General features: G+C 38.6%; 1 protein-coding gene across 1 annotated transcript; it reads left to right on the top strand.

Annotated features, from left to right (window-relative positions):
- The first annotated feature begins 17,598 nt into the window (after positions 1-17,598).
- Positions 17,599-20,671, top strand: LOC102002537 (melanoma antigen preferentially expressed in tumors-like). Its single transcript, XM_005368519.1, has 3 exons — positions 17,599-17,891; positions 18,827-19,417; positions 20,158-20,671. The coding sequence occupies exons 1-3, from the start codon at positions 17,602-17,604 to the stop codon at positions 20,669-20,671; spliced, it is 1,395 nt and encodes a 464-aa protein (XP_005368576.1). The 5' UTR covers positions 17,599-17,601.
- The last annotated feature ends 5,238 nt before the right edge of the window (positions 20,672-25,909 follow it).

Here is a 25,909-nt window from a genome sequence, read left to right as displayed (position 1 = left end):
AATGAACAAGACACCTACTCAATAGATGTGAACACAGAAATTAGCACCTAGACATATATTCACCCCAAACAGATGCCTAAATGTCAGCCTAAGAAAAAAATCAACAAGATCCTTGGTAATCTGTCACTACTAGGGCATAGTTATTTGACTACAGCAAGCCTTGAATATTCCAACATAACTGAAAGAAAATCAAAAGATTTTTAAATTAACTTTATGAAGATGATTGAGGTTCTGAAAGAGGAAATGAATAAATCCCTTAAAAGAAAATTGAGGAAAAACAAGCAAAAAATGAAGGACATGAATAAATTCATTAATGAAAGCCTGGAAAAAACAAATAATTGAAGGGAATGAATAAAATTGTTGAAGATCTTAAACTAGTACTGGAAACAATAAAGAAAACACAAACATTGAGGATTCTGGAAGTGACGAATTTTGGTAAGGTAATAGCAACTACAAACACAAGCATCATCAACAGAATATAAGAGATGTAAGAGTTAGAATAGAGTACATTGGTCATAGATAATGGTAAATGTAAATAGTATCTGACATTAAACAGCTAAGAAATCTGAAACACTATGAAAATACCAAACATAGGAATAATTGGAATAGAAGAAGAATCCCATATCAAAGGTCCATAAAATATTGTCAATGAAATCATAAAAGAAAAAATTCCTAACCAAAGGGATGCGATGCCTATTTATGTAAAAGAAGCTTACAGAAAAACCAAAGAGATTGAAACATGAAAGAAAGGTCCGTTGCCACATAATAATCAAAATATAGCGCTGGAAAAATGGCTCTGCCATTAAAGGCTAGGCTCACAACCAAATACAAACATGCAGAGTAAAGAATACTAAAGGCATCAAGGGAAATGGACCAAGTAATGTATAAAGGTATACCTATTAGACAAACATCTGACTTCTCAGCAGAAACTCGAAAAGCCGGAACAGCCAGACATATGTCCTCTAGTCTCAAAGAGACCACAGATGTTAGCCCAGAATACTATACCCAGCATAACATTCAACCATCATAGAAGGAAAAAACAAGATATTCCATGATAAAGTCAAATTAAACAATATCTACCCACAAATTCAGTCCTACAAAAGGTACTAGAAGGAAAACATGAACCAAATGAGGTAAGCTACACCCATGAAAACACAGGAAATAAATATCACACCAGCACAACCAAAAGAAGGGAAAGATACCCCCACACACCTCCATGCACTCACCACCATCATGACCAACAAAACCCAGAAAGTAATAGTTATTGGCCATTGATATCTCTCAATAACAACGAATTCAACACCCCACTAAAAAGTTGCAGACTGAGAGAAAGCCTGGAGACCTGGGCCAGAACCAAGCAAAAGTGACCAAAAGAAAATGTTAATGAAATGTTTCCTAAGGATATTGTGCTACACTTGTAGACTGGAGACTTATAATCATAATAAGAGAGACTTCATCTAGCAACAAATAGACACATAACTTCTCCATTCCAAAAGCTGCCTTGGTAATGGTGATTATCCCAGTAATAAAGCTATTATTATTATCCTAGTAATAAAACTACTAAATACCCCTTTACATCTAAATGTCATATATATTCTTTTGCACTGTTTAATTTTTCCCCTGAAGATCTCTTTTCTGTTCTCATGCTTCATTTTCTAGTGTTATGACCTACACCACATAACCACACATATGTATACAAATACATAAAAATTAAGTCTAAATATACATATGAGGGAAACATATTCTCTCTTTCTAAATATATGTCTCTTCACCTAATATACATCCTCCAGTTCTATTCATTTTCCTTCAAAGGACATAATTTCAGCATTATTTTTGGTCAAATAAAAATCCATGGTGTATATATACTACATTTTATCTATTAACCTCATAGTGGAAATAAATAGTTCCATTTAATTATTGTGAATATCACAGCAATAAACATGAATTTCAAGTATATCAGTAGTAAGACTTAGGGTCTTTAGAGGATTTGTCCTGGAGTATTATAGCTAGGTCTTGTAATAACTCTATTTTTATTTTTTGAAAACCTATCTGATGATTTATGCAGTGTGTAACCAGTTTACATTCCAACAATGATGTAAACAGGAAAGGATAAAGTCAAATTTTCCCTATTTATAGGTAATATAATCTGTCCTTCAAAGTCTGCATCAGTAAGCTCATATATAGACGTTTTCCACAAAGAAGTCTGATATAAAATCAACATTTAAAGAGCAGAAACTTTCCTATGTTTCAACAAAAAAGTGTGCTAAGAAATTAATTAATTAATTAAGCAATTAATTAAAAGTCAATTCGTAATAGCATTTAAAAATAATAGGTGTTGGGAGATAGTTAAGTGGATAAATCAAAGCACTTGTCACACATATGAGCAAGAGTTCAGATCTCCTGTACTCAAATAAATGGTAAATGTTTCTGCTTAACTATACACCAGGGAGTTGAAGACCAGAGATCCCAAGGGGCAGGCTGATTATCTAGACAAGTCAAACTGTGATTTAGTAAATAAAGTGTAGATTCCTCAAAGACACCCAACTACAACATATGTTTACTCCATGCACATACACATGTACAGGCATTCACATGTCAACCTAGATGTATGAAAACACTACATCCATGCCCATAACACACACATACACCTCCACAAACACAAGGTGGTGGTAGAGCAACATAAGTATAGAGGGAAAACTAAGTCAGTCTCTCTGGGATGGTGTATTCTTGTTCCCAGAAGATCCTGCCAGGAGAAATACCAGGAAGGGTGTCTACACAAGGACCAATAGGAAAGAAAGGACTCAGGGGCCCTAGATAAAAATCTATGTTAGCATTTGTTTAACTGACTTCTCACCCCAAGATTCTCCTGGCCCAAATGCATAAAGCTGTTGATGGAGGCTGCGTGTTCATTTCCCAGCCACTATGACTCCCAAAATAATCACATAGAAATCTATATTAATTGCAATACTGTTTGGCAAATAGCTTAAGCATATTTCTGGTTAACTCTTTTATCTTAAAATATCCCATTTCTATTAATTTGTGTATGGCAATGTGGCTGTGGATTACCAGCAAGATTTCAAAATATCTGTCTCTGGCAGCAGCCACATGGCTTCTCACTGTCTCTGCCTGTTCTCTTTCTATATCTTTTCCAGCCTGGCTATATTCTGTTAAACCACTGGCCCAAAACAGATTCTTTATTAACCAATGGCAATAAAACATATTCATAGCATTCAGAGGGGAATCCCACATCATAAAATTATTAATTTTTCATTCTTTTTTAAAATTTATTTATTTATTGAGGATTTCTGCCTCCTCCCCGCCACCGCCTCCCATTTCCCTCCCCCTCCCCCAATCAAGTCCCCCTCCCTCATCAGCTTGAAGAGCCATCAGGGCTCCCTGACCTGTGGGAAGTCCAAGGACCGCCCACATCCATCCAGGTTTAGTAAGTTGAGCATCCAAACTGCCCAGGCCCCCCCAAAGCCAGCACGTGCAGTAGGATTAAAAACCCATTGCCATTGTTCTTGAGTTCTCAGTAGTCCTCATTGTCCGCTATGTTCAGCAAGTCCGGTTTTATCCCATGCTTTTTCAGATTCAGGCCAGCTGGCCTTGGTGAATTCCCGAAAGAACATCCCCATTGTCTCAGAGTGTGGGTGTACCCCTCGCGGTCCTGAGTTCCTTGCTCGTGCTCCCCCTCCTTCTGCTCCTGATTTGGACCTTGAGATTTCTGTCCGGTGCTCCAATTTGGGTCTCTGTCTCTGTCTCCTTTCATCGCCTGATGAAGGTTAATATTCATGGGGATGCCTATATGTTTGTCTTTGGATTCACCTTCTTATTTAGCTTCTCTAGGATTGCGAATTATAAGCTCACTGTCCTTTAATTATGGCTAGAAACCAAATATGAGTGAGTATATCCCATGTTCCTCTTTTTGGGTCTGGCTTACCTCACTCAGGATAGTGTTTTCTATTTCCATCCATTTGTATGCAAAATTCAAGAAGTCCTTGAGTAGTACTCTAATATGTATATATTCCATACTTTCTTCATCCATTCCTCTATTGAAGGGCATCTAGGTTGTTTCCAGGTTCTGGCTATTACAAACAATGCTGCTATGAACATAGTTGAGCATATACTTTTGTTGTATGATGGGGCCTCTCTTGGGTATATTCCCAAGAGTGGTATCTATTTGACAAGAACTTTAAGTCTTTAATTTTTCATTCTTGAAGAAGTTGTCTTCTCTCTTTCCAGGATATCCAATTGTTTGTTCATGCCAGGAAATGAACTTGGTGGTCGCCTAGACAACAAAGGTTAGTCCCATTACACAATAAACTCAACGTGATTCAATAAAAGCATATTTATGAAAGTGCTGTAGTGAAACTCATTTCTTTGTGTGCTGACAAAATGAATAAAATACAAAAGTTTTAGAAAAGACTGTAATTACTGAATTCAATGCTACAAAAAAATACTATTCAATCAGTTATTTTCATTATTAAGCTTATTATAGGTAACCTGGAGATGTGGAAGATAGAGGAGAGAAGGTGGAAGATGAGAACATGAGGTATTTGGATGGTCAAGTTGGGGAAGGGATGGAGAGGGAGAGCAATGAAAGACATATTTTGATAAAAGGGCCCATTATGGGGTTAGGGAGAAACCTGATTCCAGGGAGTCTCAGGAATCCACAAGGATCCAGCTCACATTCCTTGCACTAGTAGAGAGGGTGTCTGAACTGGTCTCCTATAATCAGGTTGGTGACAACCATAACTGTCAACATAGAATCTTCATCCAGTAACAGATGGAAGTAGATGCAGAGATCCACAGCCAAGCATTGGGCTTGGCTCCAGGAATCCAGTTGAAGAGAGGGAGGAGAGATTATATTAGCAAGTGTATGCATGCGTTTTGTGTGTGTGTGTGTGTGTGTGTGTGTGTGTGTGTGTGTTCAAGATCATAATGGGGAAACCCAGAGAAACAGCTGTCCTGAGCTCATGGGAGCTCACAGCTAGGGAGACTGCATGGGACCTCTGCATGTGGATGACAGTACTGACAACAGTGTGGATTGCTTTGTTTGTGGGGCCCCTAGTAGTGGTACCAGAATCTATCCCTGATACATGAACTGTTTTGTTGTTGTTGTTTTTCAGCCCATTTCCTAGGTGGGATGCCTCGGTCAGCTTTGATGAAAGGGAGGAGTTCGTTCCTGACTCAACTTGAAATGACATACTTTCTTGACTACACATGGGAGGCCTCACCCTTTCTTAAAAAAGGATGCAGGTTGAGGGGTGGGGAGAGTTAAAAGGACATGTGTAGAGAGAATGGGAGTAGAGGAGGGAGGGGAAACTTTGGTTAGTATGTAAAATAAATTTAAAAATTTAATTTAAAAAGCATGTGTACGAAAGTACTATAGTGAAATTCATTTCTTTAATACTGGAAACTGAATATAATATAAACACTTTAGAAAAGAATATTGATTACTGAGTTAAATGCTACAAAAACTGTCCCATTAGTTGCTTTTATTATTAAACTTGATGTACATAGCTGTTCTAGTATTTGAACAACTTTATCAAAGTGAAAAGTTGAAATTTCTTTTAAATATTAGAGCAGTCATTCACATAAGTATAAACTACTCTATTTACCTTTGTGACATTATCTGAATTAAACATAGTCACTGTAACTTATATTTAGAAAGCTGTTTTGTGTTGACCTTAAAAATGCCAATCTAATTCTTAAGAATTATAGATTATCTGAGTTGATATTCATATTTGTGCCTACACCAAGTTCTTCATACCAAGAAGGGTTATGCTGCTATGAAAATCCAAAGTTTTCAAAGACTCCAAAGGACCAAGAAAAAAAATCAGGTAAATGATTCCAAGGTATATTAGTTATGCAATGTGCTAGTATTGAGATAAAGACAATGAGGTATAAATTTATGAGAGGAATCATTTTATCCCAGATTGTAGGAAAAGAATAGGTTTCCTGGAGACAGATACCTTACAAAATAAAATTAGTGAGATGAATTGGAGTTAACCAAAGGCAGTGATGAAGTTTTCAAAAATTCCAAGGACAAAGCATGTGCCTAATCACTAAGGCAATGACACAGGTAGATAATAAGGTGATAGAAAAGTGACCAAATGCTTCTGAAGACTTATTGTCTGTGTATCCAAAGGGAGACAGAAATACTTCACAAAAATCAGAAATATAGCACTGAAATAAATAAACAAAAGCCTTCCATCCAACAAGAACAAAACGTGCTCAAAGTAAAATTAGAAAAAGTGCAACAAGCAAAGCAAGTTTCTCCATCAGTAAGATCACATCTTCATTTTTATCCTCAAATTTACACTTTCCAGTATATCAACTGCTCTATAAATGTGATGTTGCAAAGAAGACTAAGGGTTTCAAAAATCATTTGTACCACTATACTTCAGCTGCAATGTAAGAATGAAAGTGAATGGCCCATATGTAGTCACTAATATGGGCCATTAGCCATATTGTATCTTCAGGGAAATTACATGCCCTTCCAAAAGAATCCAAATATGTTATAGCACTCATCATGTAAACCAAGACAAGGCAATTGTTTAAAGCCACAGGGGCTACAGTAGGGAGTCCATCTGTGTCTGTGTTCTGAATCTGTGAACTTAAAAGCAGATAAAAGGACTTCAAAAAAACAATTTGCATTTATACAATGAGGCGATTATTTTACTTGTCCTCATTCTCTGAACAATATATATTGTTTACATAAAAATAGCACTCCAATAAGTACTATTAAGAAGTCTATAGATGTATTTCGGCATACAGGAAGATGTTCATGTAAGTTGTCTGCCAGGCAAAAGTTGGGAGCATGGTGGGGTGGAGGGAAGAGGAGATGGGGAGAGAGAAGGGAGAAGCAGAGGGTTGGGGAGAGCTTGGGGGAGTGGGATGGTTGAGATGGAGGAAGGACAGATATGGGAGGAGGGAAGAAGATATTTTAATTAAGGGAGGCATTGTGGGGCTGGCAACAGGCTTGACTCTAGCTGTCCACAGGGATGTCCCCAGCTAAGACCCTGGGTAGTGGAGGACAGGGTGCCTGAACTGGCCTTGTCCAGTAGTCAGACTGATGACTATTTTGAATATTACTATAGAAGCTTCATCCAGGGACAAATGGAGATAGAGACAGAGACCCACATTGGAGCACTGGACTGAGCTCCCAAGGTCCAGTTGAAGAGCAGAAGGAGGGAGAATATGATCAAGGAAGTCAGGACCATGAGGGGATGATCCACCCACTGAGACAGTGTGCCTGAACTAATGGGAGCTCACCAAAACCAGCTGGACTGGGACTGAATGGGCATGGGATCAAACTGGCCCTTCTGAATGTAACTGACAATTGGGGCAGAGTGAGAAGCCAATGATAATGGCATTGGGATTTGTCTCTACTGCATGTACTGACTTTTTGGGATCCTAATTTATTTGGATGCAAAGCTTCCTCAGCCTAGATGGAGTGGGGAGGTACTTGGACTTCCCATAGGGCAGGGTACCCTGCCATCTCTTAGGACTGGAGGGAGAGGAGGAAGGATGATTAGGAGAGCGGGAGGGAAGTGGGAAGAGTGGAGGAAGTAGAAATTTTGATTCCTATTATTTATAAAGTAATAAAAAATTATCAGAAAAAAAGAAAAAAAGAAATTCCATGCAATCTGTGCGGGTATCCCTAGCCTGAACCAGCCATCTCCTGTAACCCTACAAGGACTAAAGTGGAAGGACACCTCTTGAGACACCAACCCAGCCACAAAACTTTCAGCCTACTGCATGTCCTACCTTCAGAGTGTTCTGAAGCTGGAGCCTGACAGAATCATCATCAAAGAGATCAGAGACACTTCATTCAGCAACTGGCGAGAAAAGATGCAGTCCCACAGCCAAACTTTAGGTTGAGCTCAGGGAGTCCTACAGAGTAGGGATGGAAGGATCAGAGGAACCAGAGGGGTCAGGGATGGCAAGAAAGCATGGACAACAGAATCAACTGATTAGGACTCTTGGGAACTAGCAGAATCATGGAGCCTGTAGAGGTCTGACCTAGGTCCTCAGCATGTATGTTATAGCTGAGTAGCTTGGTGTACTTGTGGGGTTCCTAACAGTGGAAGCCGGGCCTGTCTCTGACTTTTGCTTACTTGTGTGTCCCTTCTCCTCCTACTGGATTTTCTTGTGCAGTAGCGCTGTGGTAATATGTGCCTGGTCTTACTGTAGCTTGTTATGATGTATGGGCTCTATGTCCCTAGGGGGCTGCTCTTTTCTGAAGGGAGGCAGAGGGGTGAAACTGGGGGAGAGGGGAGTTGGGCTAAGACTGGAAAGAGGGCTGAGAGTGGAGGGAAGGAGAACTTGGGTTAGGATTTAATACATGAGAGAATAATAATACAAAATATGTAAAACATGTTGCTCATGGTGTTATGTCAAATCTTAGATGTGTATATTTTAATGTCCAGAATGAACATAAGGGGTAATAAAAATCGTAAGTTGTTGTTTGTTGTATGTCATGATTTTATACATTTATATTCACTCAATTATTTCAGGATACATAATCCAAAGTCAAAGAAATATTCTTACTCCAATGGGAAACTCCTTAGATATATTTTATAAATTTAAGATGCTTGAAATGTGCTTTAAAATTTAATTAAATTAAAAAGTTAAAATAGCCATTATTTACCCCCAAGGATTTTTTAAAAGGCAATTGAATGTAACTAAGAAAATAAGTTCCTTGTCCATTCCTACCTGAATGTAATAGGGCAAACAGCTATCTTCTTTGGAACCATTTCTTTGATTTTCTTTAAATTAACTTTTTTAAAAAAAATATTTATCTCTTTAGTTTTTAAAAAACTATCTGTACTCATTTTACATAACAGCCCCATTCTTACTCCCTGCCCTACAACCGATTCATTCACCTTCACCCCACCCCACCCCCTTCCACTCAGACAGGGTAAGGGAATGGAAGTCACCAAAGTCTAGCACATTGTGTTGAGGCAGGAACAGGGCCCTCCCCAGTATATCTAGGATGAGCCAGGTATCCCTCTAAATTGAATGGGTTCTAAAGTCCAGCACAAGCAGTCGGGTTAAATCCTAGTTTCGCTGTCAGTGACCCCATAGTCTGCCACATCCTTACGGCTTTCACTCACATATAGAGGGCCTTGTCTGGTCCTATGGTGAGTCCACCACTATCATGCCAGAGTGGATAAGCTCCCATTAGCTCAGGTAAGCTGTTTCAGCAGGTATCCCCATCATGGTCTTGACCCCTTTGATCATATTGTGACTACTTCCTCTCTTTGATGGACTTTGGGAGATTAGTTCAGTACTCCTCTGTAGATCTTTGCATCTGCTTCCACCAGTTGCTGAATGAAGGTTCTATGATGACATTTAAGACAGTCATCAATCAGTTAAGGCACCCTCTTCCCAATTACTTAAGGTCTTGGCTGGGTCATATTGTGGATTCCTGAGAATTTCTCTAGTGCTAGATTTCTTGGTAGCCAAGTAATGGCTCCTTCAATCAAGGTATCTCTTTCCTTGCTCTCCCTCTCAGTCCTTACCCCTTCTCAACCATCCCATTCCCTCACATTCACCTCCCCTCCTCTTCTTCCCTCCTCCTCTCCTTTTGCACTCTCTTTGTCCCCCACCTTCACACTGCCAATTTTTTCAAGAGATCTTGTACATTTTCTTTTCACAGGGGATCTATGCATGTATCTCTTAGATTTCTCCTTCTTACCTAGCTTCTCTGGGGTTGTGGACTATAGCTGGCTATCTTTTGTTTTACATCTAATATCGACTTATAAATGAGTATATATCATACTAGTCTTTCTGGGTTACCTCACTCAGGATGTCTTTTGCTAGTTCCATCCATTTGCAAGCAAATTTCAAGATGTCATTGTTTTTTACCACTGAGTAGTACTCCATTGTGTAAATGTACTCAATTTTCTTTATCCATTCTTTTGTTGAGGGGCATCTAGGCTGTTTCTGGGTTCTGGCTATTATGAATAATGCTCCTATGAACATAGTTGAACAAATGTTCATATACTATGATTGAGCATCCTTTGGGTATATGCACAAGTGTGGTATTGCTGGGTCTTTGTGAAGCACAATTAATAAAAACACATGGAAAGAAATTGGGGTTCAACCTTAAGATCCAAATAGCAAAACAACCAGCCACTGGTTCTTACCTCAACTTCAGTTTGAAATGGCAATCCTGCTTCCAGGAATCTCAGAATCAGACTGTTTCTGAAAGCAGTCTCCTCCCGTTTTATAGTCCTTTCCAGTTCTGTGATTGAAGGCATGCACATCTTGGTTTTATGGCAGACTAGTGTGGCTACTGGGATTAAAGGGGTGTGTAATCACTGCATGGTCTGTAAGGCTGACCAGTGCTGCTGTTTTACTCTCTGATCTTCAAGCAATCTTTACTTATTAAAACACAATGAAATGCCTTTACAGATTGATTCCAATTTCTCTGGTAAACCACCATGCTGATTACCAATGTTACTGTACAAGTTTGCACTCCCAGCAGCAATGGAGGAATTTTCCCCTTACTCCACATCCTCACCAGCATAAGCTGTCATTGCTGTTTTTGATCTTAGGCATTCTGACAGGAACAAGGTGGTAGGCATCTCAGAGTCATTAGATTTGCATTTCCCTGATGGCTAAGGATTTTGAACTTTTCCTTCAGTATCTTTTGGCTACTTTAGATTCTCCTATTGAGAATTCTGATTTGGTCTGTATCCCTTTTTTTAAAAAAAATGAATTATTTGAAATACTGATGTCTAGTTTCTTGAGTTCTCTGTCTAATTTATAGACCTATCCTCTGTCTGATATGGGTTTGGTGATGATTTTTTTCTTTCAGTAGGCTGCCTTTCTCTCTTTTTGATCGTATCCTTGCCCAATCTTGATGCAGGGGGAGGAGCTCTGTCCTAAATCAACTTGATGTGCCATGCTTTATTCAAGCCCAAGGGAGGCCTTCCCCTTTCTGAATGCGGAGGGAGGAGGAGTAGATAGGGAGGGAGGTAGATATGAGTAGGTTGAGGATATGAGAGGGAAGAGGGAGGGCAAACTACAGTCATTATGTAAAATATAAAATGTTAATAAAATGAAAATAAATTAAAAAAAGAAAATGGCCCCAAAAGGAGTGCCATTAATAGGAGATGTGGCATTGTCGGAGTAGGAGTGGCCGTGCTTTAGAAAGTGTGTCACTGTGGGGATTTGCTTTGTAGTCTCCCAACTCAAGCAACTGTACCAGTGAGAAAGCCTACTTCCTGTTACCTACATATCAGCATGTACCAGTTCCTTCTCCAGCACCGTGTCTAATTGAGCACTGCCCTGCTCTGTGACATGATGATAATGGATTGACCCTCTGAAATGTTTTCCTTTAATAGAGATGCTGTGGTCATGGTGTCTTTTCACAGCAATATAAACACTAATTAAGACACTTACAAAGAAAGGAGAATATTTAATTGGAGATACCTTATAGTTTCAGAGATTTCATTCATTTTTCATCATGGCAGGGACTACAGGCACCTTGACAAGTTTCTTTGTTAAGAGAAAATAGAATGCTAAGTTTAGGACTATGGTTTCCAATAAGTGCTTCTTGAGTTTTAAATGAAAAACTTTTGCTACTGTGCCCGCTTATTCTGCTCATTATCAGCATTTGAGACTGGGCCTGGTAGAAACTGTAGCCAGGAAATGGCTTTATTTTTTAATAGAGAATGTTCTTATCTAAGGCTATCTTGGGAGGCAGATGGGCACATACTCTGGTCCTGCTGGCAATGTGACCCATCATTCAGCTTAGCGAAAGGGTATTGTGACAAGTCAGCTGACATCCGATGAGCCAATCAGAATTCTCCAGCGGCTGCTTTAAATAGCAGAAGGAACCTTTGCTTGGGTCAGTTGCCATCAAGAGTCTGGAGTCGCCACCATGGCAAATATATCTTGAAGGACTGAAGACTGCTACGGTTGAGAACATTGAAAACCAGAGGATTTAATGGACCCTCAGTCATAGGTAAACTGCAGTAGTCTCTTTTAATAAGCTAAACTGAAGCTAAATTACCATGGTAGAGAGAGATGAATCTGTGATCTTCGTGAATGATCGCGGGGTGGTTCTGAATCAGTCGCATGTATCACAGGTATCTTTTGAGGTGGCTGTTTCCCAGGAGATAGTGTTTTCTCCTGAGGTGGTACTAGCTTCAGTTATGTGACTAGCTATTCCCTACTCCTTCTTTCATGTTCTCCATACTTTTATATGCGAGTCCTTTAAAACTATAAGGACTGAAATGTGTAGATGTGTGTTTCTTTTCTACAATAATTATTTTAACTTGTTTTTTACATATAAAGAGCTACTACATGGTCATGTACCTATGTTTCATAACTGTTATAGATGAGTGTGATTTCATTTAGTATAATGAGCTCTGGTACTTTGGAAATGCATTGGAACTTTGTCAGACACTGTTGCTATGTAACGGCTCACTGACCTTTATGATCCTTGATTCTGTATCCATAGTGGTGGTATTACAGTTGTGTATCACAGAACATGACCCATTATTATCCTTTAAATTAGTCAAAGATTCTAGGTGCATGGAAAATGTTCACCCGAGTTTGCCTAGTATAGTACAACTTACAGAGTTAAAAATTACCAAAATCAAAGAGATCTATCTTGCTAAAGTGATAATGAGTTAATTAATATTTCACTTGAATTTTATGATCTATTCAAATACTATTGTCATTGTATTCCAAAATTCCACTCAAGATACTTCAGTGAATTTAGTCATCAGTTCTCCATAGTCAATTCTAGTAGAACAATTCCTCAGACTTCACTGGACTATGCAAATTCAATATATTTGAAGATTCTTGGTCAGGGATATTTTCCAAATTCCTCTCAATTTTGATATGACTCACTAAAATTTCAGTGTAGTGCATGCAATATTGTATTTTATTACAACACCTACACACATATATATTTATTTCATTACATATAATCTATATATGTAAGAAGAGTAAAATGTGTACTGATTGGGTTTAGTAAAGGGGTTGTAAAAGAAGGAAGATGGATGGAGAACAAGAGGTTTTAATCCAGTCAATTTAAGTAAGGAACCAGTATATGTATCTCTCTCTCTCTCTCTCTCTCTCTATCTCTATCTCTATCTCTATCTCTATCTTTCTTTCTTTTTTTCTGTCTTTCTCTCTTTCTGTCTTTCTATTTTATTTTTTGTTATATTATATTATATTATATTATATTATATTATATTATATTATATTACATATATGTGTGAATAGGTATTAAGTATAATACTGAATATGAGAAAACATGTTATATTTGTCACTTTGACATTCTCAACATCATTGTGTAGCTCTTCCTTTTCCACACATTAACCTCAAAATTTGCTCTTATTTCTTCTCTTAATTTTCCCCTCTCTAACTAGAAAAGCTATGATTTCAGTATGTTTTTAATGATCATTTATCTAACAGATATGGTTAGCATATTGAATCCATGTATTAGCCGTTTGTATTCCTGTGAGAACTGCCCAGTGTATTTTCCACTTTTATTTGGTGATTCCTGTACTTGGTGAGTAGGTTTTGAGTTCTTTATAGAGTGTAGATATTAAACTTGTCAGATGTATAGTGGGAAAGCATTGTTGCCATTCTGATGTCTGTCTCGTCACAGTTACTTATTTCCTTTGCACTGCAGAAGCTTGTTTACTTCATGAAATGTCACTCTTGAATTCTTGTTATTTTCTGAGCTGTTTCCAGTTTCTTTTTAGTAAGGCTATGGTGTATCTATATCTCGTTTTAATGTTTTGTTTTGATTTTGCTTTTGTTTTTCTTTTTGAAGATGTGGTTCTCTTTAGCTTTAGAATCTGCCCTGGAACTAGCAGTTGTAGACCAGATTGACCTTGAACTCATAGAGATCCACCTGCCTCTGCCTGCTGGTATTAAAGGATATGTTTTCCTCAAGTTACAATGTTTTCTTCAAGTTTTGTTGCAGAGCTGTCAGTATGTCCCATCATTAATAAGGATCCTTGATCTAATTTGGATTAGTTTTGGAGGAATGAGGGACAAGAATGAATGATCATCCATTTAGATTTAGTTAGCCAATTTTACCAGTACTTTTATTAAAGCAGCTTTCCTCGATGTTTGTTTTTTTTTTTTTTGGTGTCCTTAGAAATATATAAGTGACTGTGGCTGAACAGACTTACTTCTGAGTCCTCTATTATATCCATGGGTCTGCATATCTCGATCTTTGCTGTAGCATTTATTTTTGTTGCTAGCTCCATAGTGTAATCTGAGAACATGTACTGTGCCACCTCCAGCATTGCTGTGGCTACTTATGATCTTTTGTTTTCATCTCTGTATTTTGAAACTTTGTTTTCCTTTGAGATGAATAAAATTGGGATTTTGCAAGACATTGCTTTGCATCTGTATATGACATTCAGTCACATAGTCATTTTGTTCATGTAAGTGAATGGAAAGCTTTTTACTATTCTAGCGCCTCTTTCAGTTTCTTCCATGTTTTAATGCTATCATTGTTCAAGTACATCACTCATCAGTTAGGTTTATTCCTCGGCATGATAACTTTTTGAAATTAACCACTGTGCATGAGATTGTGTTTCTGATTTATTTCTCTGTATCAGGGTTTATGATTACTTTTTTTAAAAAATATCTTGCTGTGAACTCTGCTTCCTTGGTGAAAGTGTTCAGCACATGTTATTGCTTGTGTTTGAGTGTTTCTACTCTTTTAATTATATGAACACATCACTTTTCCATAGAGATTATTTAACCCTGTGTTTGTCATTTGCTTTATTCCTCCTTATTGATATTTTGTGAATTTCACATCATGCATCCCATCCTCATTTATCACTTATTCCCCCTTGCATCTGTCCTCTGTCCTTGCAACTCGCTCAATCAAAACCAAATTTAGAAGAAAAGCCAATCAGAGAGAAGAAACAAAACAAAACATAATATACATTAATAAAAGAGAGAACTTTGTCATGGAAGCTGTAGTGTGACCTGTTGAGTCACACAGTTTACCCTTTACTTCATTCATCTTGTGTTCATTGCTATGGCTCATTGGTCTGGTTCAAGGCCTGTGGCCTCTGCTAGACCACTGATAATGGGCTCTCATTGGTGCTCCTCCTAGATATCCCAATGTTGTTGTATGTCATGGAGATCCTACTGCTTTGAATCTGTAAGTTTGTCCTCTTCACATGCCCCAGAATTTCATAGATGGATGTTGAGGTTGAGGTTGATGTGGGCTTAGTCATATTGCTGGTTCTGGGACTGGGTGTGTGAAGGGACTGGTAGCTACCTTCTTTCCCTCATCAACACTAGCAGGTGATCTCTCTAGCACTGCCTCTGCTAGTTAAACCAATGCAGGCTACAGTAAGGAGGGGACCAGTTTTCCTGCGCTCAGATCCTCAGATCCGGTCTCCTACACTCACACCACAGGGCAAGCTCCAATGTTTTGCACAGGCAAGGTGCAGGACCCTCTCTCCTGATTGCTGTAGGGGGCATACAAGGCCAGACAGAGTCAGCTTTCTTGCTTTCAGGCTCTCGGGGTTGGCTCGTTTTTGCCAAAGACCACAGGGTCAGCTCTAGTGTGTTTCTCAGACAGGGGGCAGAGCCTGCTCTTTCTTGCACTAATGCTGCAGTGGGTTAGGGCTAGCTCTCCAACTCTTGTGACCCAGGGCCAGTTTTCTCACCTGCCTCAGGTAGTAATGGTGAGGGGGGAGGGCATCATTCTCTCTCTCACCCTTGCCACCATGTGACAAATGAGAGGAGGCAGGATGAGAACTCCTGCTCTCATGCCTTTAGGATCAGCAAACCTGCTTCCTGCCCACAGGATCAGCTATAGTGTGTTGCTCAGGTGAGGTGCACAGCTGTGGCAGTGGGTGGCATTTTACCTGTGTTGGGGTGATCTCTCCCTAAAGGGGTAGGGCCATATCCTCTGCTGTGGTATCCAGTGAGGGTCAGAGACAGCTATCACAGGGCCAGTGAATTGTGGGCCTGGCTCAGCAAAGCATGATTCTACTAATAAGGGCCATGGGTATCAATCATCACAGATCCCAGCTGCTGCAGGAAGGTGAACCCAGACATGACACTAGGTAGCAGACTATGACAGACATATTCATGACATCAGATGGCACTACCATACACACAGATCAATAAGGCCCTGGCAGCAGCATGGTCCTCAGGTCCTAATGTTCTCTGAGGTGTCTGACCTGTCCCCAGTCATCTGCTTTGCCCTCAGTGAAATCAGGAGCAACAAACATTAACCCAGACCCTGGCAGATGCAGGGAAAAGGACCCCATCATGACCCTAGTCAGCATCCCTGGCCTGAATAACACCTTGGTCAAGAGTGCCAGCATGGGACATTAAGATCAGAATGTCCCTGGTGGAAGCACAGTCCTCAGACACCTTCATGGCCATAGGTTGAGGACCAGACCCCAGACATTGATGAAGTCTTTGGTGGCAACATTGGCCACAGACATTAATTGGGACCCTGACTGTGGCAGGACCACAGAACCTGACATGTTCATAGGGAGCAACCCACGCCCAGATATCACCACGGTCCCAGGTAGCAGGTCCCTTGTGGTCCACATATATGAGAGAATGTAGGATTTAATTGGACATCTTTGCAAGAGGTGCTTCATTAAACTGTGGTTCTCCCTTTATCTTTAGGATACGTGTTTTTGTATTTTAGGATTATATTGGAACTAATATTTCTGACTATAGACTCAGATCAGTTTGAAAACTCTAACCATTTTATTTCATGCATATCTCTTGCAATTTTTCTATGTCTGCACATGCCACAAAGGTGACCAAATATGACAAATCATGTATAGTTATATTTTGTTGATAATCTAACAAATAAAGCTTACCGGAAGATCAGAGTGCAGACCTAGGCACACTAATCAGCCATACAGGCCAGGCAGTGGTTGCACACACCTTTAATCCCAGTAACCACACTAGTTAGCCATATAGGCCAGGCACTGGAAATGCACTCCTCTAATACCAAGGCTAAAGAGGAATATGAGTCAGGATGAGACTGGAACTCACTCTCTTTTTAGTCTGAACCTTTCACTGAGTTAAGAGCTCTCTAGTGGTTGACTTCTCTTTAATTTTCAGGTAAGGTTTATTTGGTAGATCATAGACAAAATATCAGTATAGTCAGGGGCTATAATGTAATTACTTTTTCTTTAATCACAGTTAATTTGATGTCTTAGTATATTCTATTTCCAAGTCAGTAATGATGCTATCAATTTCGTATAGATTTACCCTTTCTCTTGTGGTGGTTTATATACTATTGAGATTAAATATCAGGAGTCCAATAACTAGGTGACCAATATAGTCTTCTGCTAAGTTAGTGTTTATTTCTATTCACATTTTGTCACATATACTCATTTACATATACAAATATATGTAGAGAATTTGGTTATATTTTTATTCATATACAAATAGATTTTAATAGGCACAAAAATCAATTTCCTTTCCCTCAAATGGAAGTGGCTGTTTTACTATTTATTCTGCAAATAGTTATCTATATTGCCAACAATTGTTGCAAAGACTCTGTGGATATCTGTCAAGTTTTCTAAATGTTTTTCACACTTATGCAGGTTCATTAAGATGGACAACAAGAAACCAAATACACTCCTGGATCTTGCTATACATCAACTCCTGAAAAATGAAACTGCAGCCATTCACGCCCTCGAGGAGATCCCAAGGGACCTTTTTGTTCCACTATTCTGTGCTTCCTTCAAGGGTGTGCATAAGAGTATAGTGAAGGCAATGGTGAAGGTTTGGCCCTATACTTGTCTTCATATCGGCACATTTACTGTGCGCAAACCCCATCGTGAACTACTGACAGCCATGCTGGAAGGTCTTCAATTCCTGCCTGTTCAGAACTCAGGATCTAGGTAAGACCCTGTATAATGGAGTCATGCGAAGACACAGGAGGTAACACCACAGCCTGCTACACTTCCAAAGGTAGTGCATGCAAATAGTGATCAAGAATGTGGGACTCTTAGTCCAATACCTGAGATCACATTGGAAACAAGTTTCTTAATATATTGAATATGGGATGTGTGTAATTGAGGGCACTGATATCAGGTTTGTATTATGGTGTTATTATTACATAGAAAAAAGTCACGAGTGTTAAGACTGTTGAGGATGGCGGCAAATTGAAGAAAAAAAACAATGTGTGCTGTTTAGTGATAAATGTTGTCGTCTTGTTCAACACTGTCTCCTTCTTGAATGGGCATAAGAAGACACTGACAGCAATGGTTAAGCCTCAACCATGTTTTGTCTCCACATTAGAAAATTATGCATATTCAGAACCACTGAACTGAAGGGCATGATTTATAGTCTTCAGGTGTTACAGCCAAGAGCTCAGCTTTTCAATAATAATGTGTATAATATGTATATGATAAGATAGCCAAAATATTATCCTGGAGCCTGCTGCAAGAATGGAACAGATAATCTCCCTGAATTACTTAATAGCAAATGCTTAAAATCATTGTAAGAGGTTGGTACATGAGTTGAGATTATCTTAAAAACTCTGATGTCTTACAAAGGGTTTTAATTTTGCAATAGAGGTGAGAGAGGCTACTGTTGATAGATATCCATAATTGAGATGTTTCATGAAGACAGACATAGTAAGACACTATGAAAATTTATTGATTACAGAAAACAGTAAGGATATATTATTTGCATAATAAAATCTTGCTGGTAGCTGGTGTGTGAAATGACAAAAAAAAGAAAGATGATTTTATCACAACATGTTTTCGTTGATCCTTCTGGGTTATATTAATGTCTCTACCTCATAATATTTTGTGTTGTTTTTTCCCTACAGGATCCCTAAACTGAGGATCCTAGATTTAAGGGAGGATTCTGGCTGCAAGATCATCTGCCCCAAGATCTGTACTAAGTCACCTGAATGCTTGTTCTCCTGTGCTCACTCAGAGAACTCAATCTTGAAGATTCAGTCACGGCAGAGTATTGCAAGTTCAGAACCTGAAGTTCAACCTTCTAGTATTCCCATGGAATTAATAGTGAACATTTCCATTGTTAGTAATATCACCCTAAGGGAGCATGAATATTTGACTCTGCTTCTGAACAAAGTGGAAGACAGTTCAGGGTCTTTGCATCTATGCTGCCGAGATTTGGAAATCGATGAATTGGGTGATAGGAGAAACATTCTTAACCATCTAGATCTTAAATGTCTAGTCAGCTTGTCAGTATTTCAGGGCTCTCTCGTGGATGTCAACAACCTTCTGGCTCAAGTGGGACAGCTGAGAAGATTTTGTCTATCTAGAATTACTTGTAGATCTTTGAATGGGAAAGCCTTCCGGAATTTTGTCTCACATCTTAGGTGTATGGACCATCTCAATGAACTAAATTTCCATTCTTTCGTCCTCACAGATCATCTGGAAGCTGCCCTGCGGTAAGGGCATGGGGTAGATACTGTATTTCCAATAGTAGATAGTTTTTAACATAAAAGAAACAATTCTTAGATAGTCTTGACCTACCCATAATCCTTTCTCCTTCTTCCTCAGCATAGGCAATTCTGAGAGTTTAAAAACAGTCATGGAATGGTATCTTTCTGTAATTGAAGAGAAAAATGGGGTTACAAAAAGGGTAGTCAGGTGAGCATGTGTAGGCACTGTGCTCATTCCAGAAACATGAAGGTCAAAAGAGAAATGCAGCCCTCCTCTGGCCATGGAGAGATAAAGAGGGGAAATCGAAAGGCATTAAGTTCTGGCACAGGTGCACAGATTCATCCACCCATAAATAGTTATGTCACATCATGAGGAAAATCCCCAAGGTTCAGGCCATGACTGGAGAGGCTGTCATTTATGGACTGGCCAATGGGAACTTCCATTTGGTTGCCCCTTCTCTCCCCTCTCTTCTAAGTAGGTGAAATAGCTCCCCTTCTGGTTGATAGCATTTTCGCTATGTTTTTCACACAATTTTATAAGAATATGTTGTACGTACTGTCGAGGTTAAAATAGTATTTTCCAGGGTGGTAATGTATCTCTCACAGACCCACAAGTACATTAAGCGTGTGAAAGCTCACATCATTTGCTGATGGTGTGCAAAACAGTTTGTTCTAGATTTACAAGATATAGTTCCCCTCTTTTAGTCCTAATTTTTCAGAAATCCTTTTCTGTTTTCTCCCTGCAGAGTCCTACCAACCAGTTTGGAATTCTTACATTTAACATTCTGTGAACTCTCTTACAATGATTTCAAGTTTCTAGCTGAGTGCCCTCAAGCCAACCATTTAAAGCTGCTGAATATCACCCATAACCCGATGTACTGGGAAGATTGTGAGCCCTTTTATAACATCTTGCATAGACTCTCTGGCACCTTGCAACATCTGGCAGTTAATCAGTGCGTTTTAACAGATTCTATGGTTGCTGGTGTAATCCCCGCACTCAGTCGCTGTACCCAGCTCCGAGTGTTGAACTTCTCCTCAAATCCTGTTAGTATGCCCATGCTCATGAGACTCCTTGAGCACTTAACACCGTTGCTGGAGCTTAAATACGTGATTTATCCTATCCCTGTGCATTGCTATGGGAGATGGCCCATCCAGGACAGTTTAGATGAGCAGAAACTGGCTAATGTGAAGGCACGATTGAAACGAATGCTAAGAGAAGCAGGGCGGAGCGACATGATTTGGTTTACATTCCCTGGATAAATTTATGATCCAACACAGCTTCATCTGGATATATATCCTTTAATTATGAAATGTTTTAAAATAAATTATAATTCCAACAGTTTCACCTTGATACATTTTCTATACGTATTAAATGTTTTTTTCCTTGTTCTGGTAGAGTAAATATATAAGGTTCTTATGTTGTAGCAAAGTATAGGTAAAATTATGCGTATGTAACTGATATCTATAGCAAATATTTTGTAAGAGGATGGAAGGCTTGTAGAGAGTCTGTGTGTATCTTGACTATTGTTCTTGATAATGCTTCATCGTACCTACTAAAGTTTTATTTAGAAGATGTGGAAAGTCTACATCATGAAAATTTCACTAAGGTGTACCTGTGGGTACTTGACACCTGTCACAACACTCTAACCTTACATGGATACGTTTTTGAAGGGCAGGTATTTGTTGAAACCAATGCTTTTTTCCCCTGAGTTGTATTAAGCTTCTCTATTTAATGCTGCCTTCTGTCTCTTAAAGGAAACCATCTGAATTTAACAGTGATAAAAAGAATCTGCACTATTACCCATTGAGTGGTTCAGCTTTTCTTCATTTCATACTCTTTCACCAAAGTTTGGATTGGGATATTATTGTAGTCAACAGAAATGAACAGACAAACAAGGCAAGGTTTCTGTCACTCAGTGGCTAAATATTTCTGTGGCTCATCTGTTTCTCCACAGTTTACTAATGCATAGAAGGAAGTTGTTTTACCCTCTTGGACCACATTTTATTTCCCTTGCTCTTGATACATGTTCTGTTCAAGGCAAAGTGGGCTCTATTGCCGATATCTTGGTGGAGACCTCCAAATTTTGCTAAGCACCGCGCCCCTGTGACTGCGGTCTGTGCACTGGCACCCAGTTACCGAGCTTCGGGCAAGGGGGCTGGAGATTAAAATACACAGACACACACAGACAGAGAGACAGTGACACAGGTCATCCTTGAATTCCCCAAGAATGCCCCCTTTATTGTTTTCAGGGGCAGATTATATAGAGATAGCCACGCCCCCACCAAGCCCACCAGAAACCACTCTCCTGCCATCAGGAACTCCTGAAGATCTCTTGCTTAGAGTAGCTGTAGGCACTCAGATCAGGGAATTACAAGAAAATCAGGATCTGGGGTCTCACTGCTACCAACACTCTATGATGTTCACTCTCTTCTCAGCAGAGTTCATGGGTTCCATGTTACCAACTTGGAGGCTTTCTCTCACATCTGTTTGATGGTTGCCTTCTGTCATTGTGCAAAACGCCTGACATAATAGACTAAAGAGGAAGAGAATTTTGTTTCCCTGCTTTCGAAGTTTCACCATGCTTGTTTAATTGCACGTCTTTGAAACTTCAGCAAGGAATAACATGGTAAAGAGTTTGCGGCAGGGAGGATCCTTTTAATTCAAGAAGCATAGAACCAGAGAGAGCAAGATCCCGAGTCCCTATGCAGCCTTCAGTAGTGGGACTATACAGTTCTGCATCCTTGAACTTGACTGCTCTAAAGTTTTTACCACCTGCCCTGGAGCCATTCTTGACCTAGCTAACCTATTCAAAATTTCAACCACCTGCCACAAGCCATCAGCTTGAGACTACCTTCTATTATATTAGCTTAGAAAGATATTTAGGACACATGCATAATTCTTCCTTCATTATATACATGATTCTGTTTGAATATTTTGGTGCAACATTTTTATTAAAGTTGCCACAGTTGCTATAATATTATATAGCAAATATGTACATGGAGTCCTTTATATTTTCCAATGACCCAATACACAATCAATAGGGATAATTTCTGGTCTTACAGCCAGTGGTTCCACAGTATGCCCCAGCCACACAACTGTCACCCACATTCAGAGGGTCTAGTTTAGTCTAATGCTGGTCCTTGCTGTGAGAATGGAGTTAGTGAGCTCCCATTAGCTCAGGTAAGCTGTTTCATTGGGTATCCTCATCATGGTCTTGACCACTTTGATCATGTTATCACATGTCCCTCCTCTATATTATCTTTTATCCTAACTAAAAATATCACACTAAAACATGATGACCATAGAGAGAAAGCATGTTTTTTCAAGATATACTGCAAAAGAAACATATAGAAAAAATGATTAGTTACATACACGTGTTATTAATGTATCTATATGGTCAAACACTGTGTTACAAGGAAATAGCAAAAGTGCATAAAATTTAATGTGTTCCTGTCATATGCTGAAATGTGAACACCAATGCATTTTAATTAATTACTAAGTAAATGAAACAAAATTAAACATTTATGCCATTATTTAAAAAATAACTGCATTTTAAAGGATCTAGTAAGAAAAAAACAAAAATCATATTATGTCTCTCTTATTTCAGTTTATAAATGATAATGTACTGGGTTTCAGATCAACCAAGCAAAAATAATGTTAAAAGTTGCAGAATTTTATTCATAGTTCTCACATTTGGGATGATATTGATCTTTATTTCAGTGATATAACACATGAAAATTTATCTACAAAGGTAAAGTGTGTATGAGTACATTTATATAAAATATTGCCAAAGTCAAGAAGATATCAGTAAAAACAATATCCACAATTTGCTACGTTATTTCTATTTTCAACTCACATATATGTGATTTTATCGATAACATTATTAAGAACATATAAAACATCTATGTTAAGAATTATTTATTCCAATTTGAAATAAACAGAGCAAACAGAATTCAATTTGGTTTGAGCCAAGTATGGAAACACATGACTTTAATCCCAGTACCTGATACTCAGAGGCAGATATTTGTGAGTTCAAGGCCAGACTGGTATACATAGTGTCACCCATGGCAATGTATTAAGACCTTCTCTCAAAAATTTGTATAGAAATGCAAATATCTGAATAACTCCTAAATCTATGCTTTAATAAAATTTTAAATTTATTTATTAAGTTATTAAGAACTATCTTTTCTCATTTTACATAGCAATCCTAGTTCCCACTCACTCCCCTCCTCTTTCTTCTCTTTCAAACTAACACACAACCCTGCACCATCCACATCTCAGAGAGGGTAAGGTTTTCTATTGGAAGTCACCAAAGTCTAGCACATTGCTTTGAGGCAGGACAAAGACCCTCCACACTATATCTAGGCTGAGTAAGGTAGCCTTCCAAAGAGAATGGGTTCCAATGACCCAATACACAATCAATAGGGATAATTTCTGGTCTTACAGCCAGTGGTTCCACAGTCTGCCCCAGCCACACAACTGTCACCCACATTCAGAGGGTCTAGTTTAGTCTAATGCTGGTCCTTTGATGGGATAATATATTTATAATTGTGAGTTACTGTTTTTAGACAAATATTGGTATTCATTCTTGTATATTGATACAAAGTTAAATTATATTGACTATTGTATGCATGCATGTTTCTACCTCTGTTTAAAATATTTTTTATGTATTGACATATATTGTATTGATATATATTGTATATATTTACCATATTGCAGTGTACATTTTTACCTCTGATTAAGATACTTATATAATGTTTCTGTATTGATATATATTTACCATATTGTAATGTATATTTGTACAGTGTTTATATTTGGAGGTCATTATCCTCATTTGTTACACAGTTGTTTATTGTCTTAGTCTCTAAGTTAGATAGATATTGAGAATTATATAGATTAATAGTCATCTAAGTTTGTCATTTATAATTAGACTGATCAGGTTCTTTAGATATATAGAGATTATACTCAGTATAGATAATCTTCAACCTCTTCAAAGAGCTGTAGAAAATGGCCTTTAATCTAACTAAGAGTTTCGTGATAGTGAGACACAACTGCTCCTGGCAACACTGCTCTATTCCCGAGAGAATGTTGAGCACCAAAGACACTCCACCTGGAGCCTTTGTTTTTGGCAGAACTGGTTTTGGGGCAAAGAAATGCCCATACCTCAACCACTGACAAAGATACAGAGTGTTCATCAATGGATAAAACAGGACTGTCATATCCAATACACAATCAATAGGGATAATTTCTGGTCTTACAGCCAGTGGTTCCACAGTATGCCCCAGCCACACAACTGTCACCCACATTCAGAGGGTCTAGTTTAGTCTAATGCTGGTCCTTTGATGGGATAATATATTTATAATTGTGAGTTACTGTTTTTAGACAAATATTGGTATTCATTCTTGTATATTGATACAAAGTTAAATTATATTGACTATTGTATGCATGCATGTTTCTACCTCTGTTTAAAATATTTTTTATGTATTGACATATATTGTATTGATATATATTGTATATATTTACCATATTGCAGTGTACATTTTTACCTCTGATTAAGATACTTATATAATGTTTCTGTATTGATATATATTTACCATATTGTAATGTATACATGCATAATTCTTCCTTCATTATATACATGATTCTGTTTGAATATTTTGGTGCAACATTTTTATTAAAGTTGCCACAGTTGCTATAATATTATATAGCAAATATGTACATGGAGTCCTTTATATTTTCCAATGACCCAATACACAATCAATAGGGATAATTTCTGGTCTTACAGCCAGTGGTTCCACAGTCTGCCCCAGCCACACAACTGTCACCCACATTCAGAGGGTCTAGTTTAGTCTAATGCTGGTCCTTGCTGTGAGAATGGAGTTAGTGAGCTCCCATTAGCTCAGGTAAGCTGTTTCATTGGGTATCCTCATCATGGTCTTGACCACTTTGATCATGTTATCACATGTCCCTCCTCTATATTATCTTTTATCCTAACTAAAAAAATAACTATAACTATATATTCTTCAATTCCGTCAAAGATTCCAGAAGGATATAATATTACCTATGTAAACAGGAAATGCATTGTAAGCAACTTTCTTGTTTCTGTTATTTTTATTTTTTTTACCTCCTCCCTGTAGGGATAAGCCCAGCCCATTAGGGGGCGTGTTCGCCTTGGACTAATGTTTACATATAAATTTGGTGAGCCTGAGCCCCACCGGTCTTTTTTTGTATTTCCTGCTCATGGCTGGTGTTCTAAGATATCCCTTCATTAAAATTTGCTGTTTCATATTAAGCTAGCCTGGTTATTATGCCGCCTAATCTTGGCACCCAGCGTGGTCCTATTTTGCCCCCGCCCTGGCACTGGGGGCACAAGCTTGATCTTTCCCAGCCTTTGCGAGCAAGTTAGCTACTGGAGCTCAGGAAGGGCGACTGGACACAAGCGCATAGCCCGCTAGCTTTCACAGCGCGCTCCTGGCTCTCTTTCCCTTCCCCCACTC

Source organism: Microtus ochrogaster, unplaced genomic scaffold (assembly GCF_000317375.1).
Source record: "Microtus ochrogaster isolate Prairie Vole_2 unplaced genomic scaffold, MicOch1.0 UNK34, whole genome shotgun sequence".
NCBI lineage: Eukaryota > Metazoa > Chordata > Mammalia > Rodentia > Cricetidae > Microtus > Microtus ochrogaster.
The sequence above is the reverse complement of the archived record's forward strand: the minus strand, read 5'-3'. Positions and strand labels throughout refer to the sequence as shown.

What these genes read in the sequence shown, in the direction of transcription:
- LOC102002537 (XM_005368519.1), top strand. Translation starts at nt 17,602, where the DNA reads ATGGACAACAAGAAACCAAATACACTCCTGGATCTTGCTATACATCAA. An exon ending in GTTCAGAACTCAGGATCTAG is followed by an intron (nt 17,892 to 18,826) that starts GTAAGACCCTGT and finishes TTTTCCCTACAG; the next exon opens with GATCCCTAAACTGAGGATCC. An exon ending in CATCTGGAAGCTGCCCTGCG is followed by an intron (nt 19,418 to 20,157) that starts GTAAGGGCATGG and finishes TTCTCCCTGCAG; the next exon opens with AGTCCTACCAACCAGTTTGG.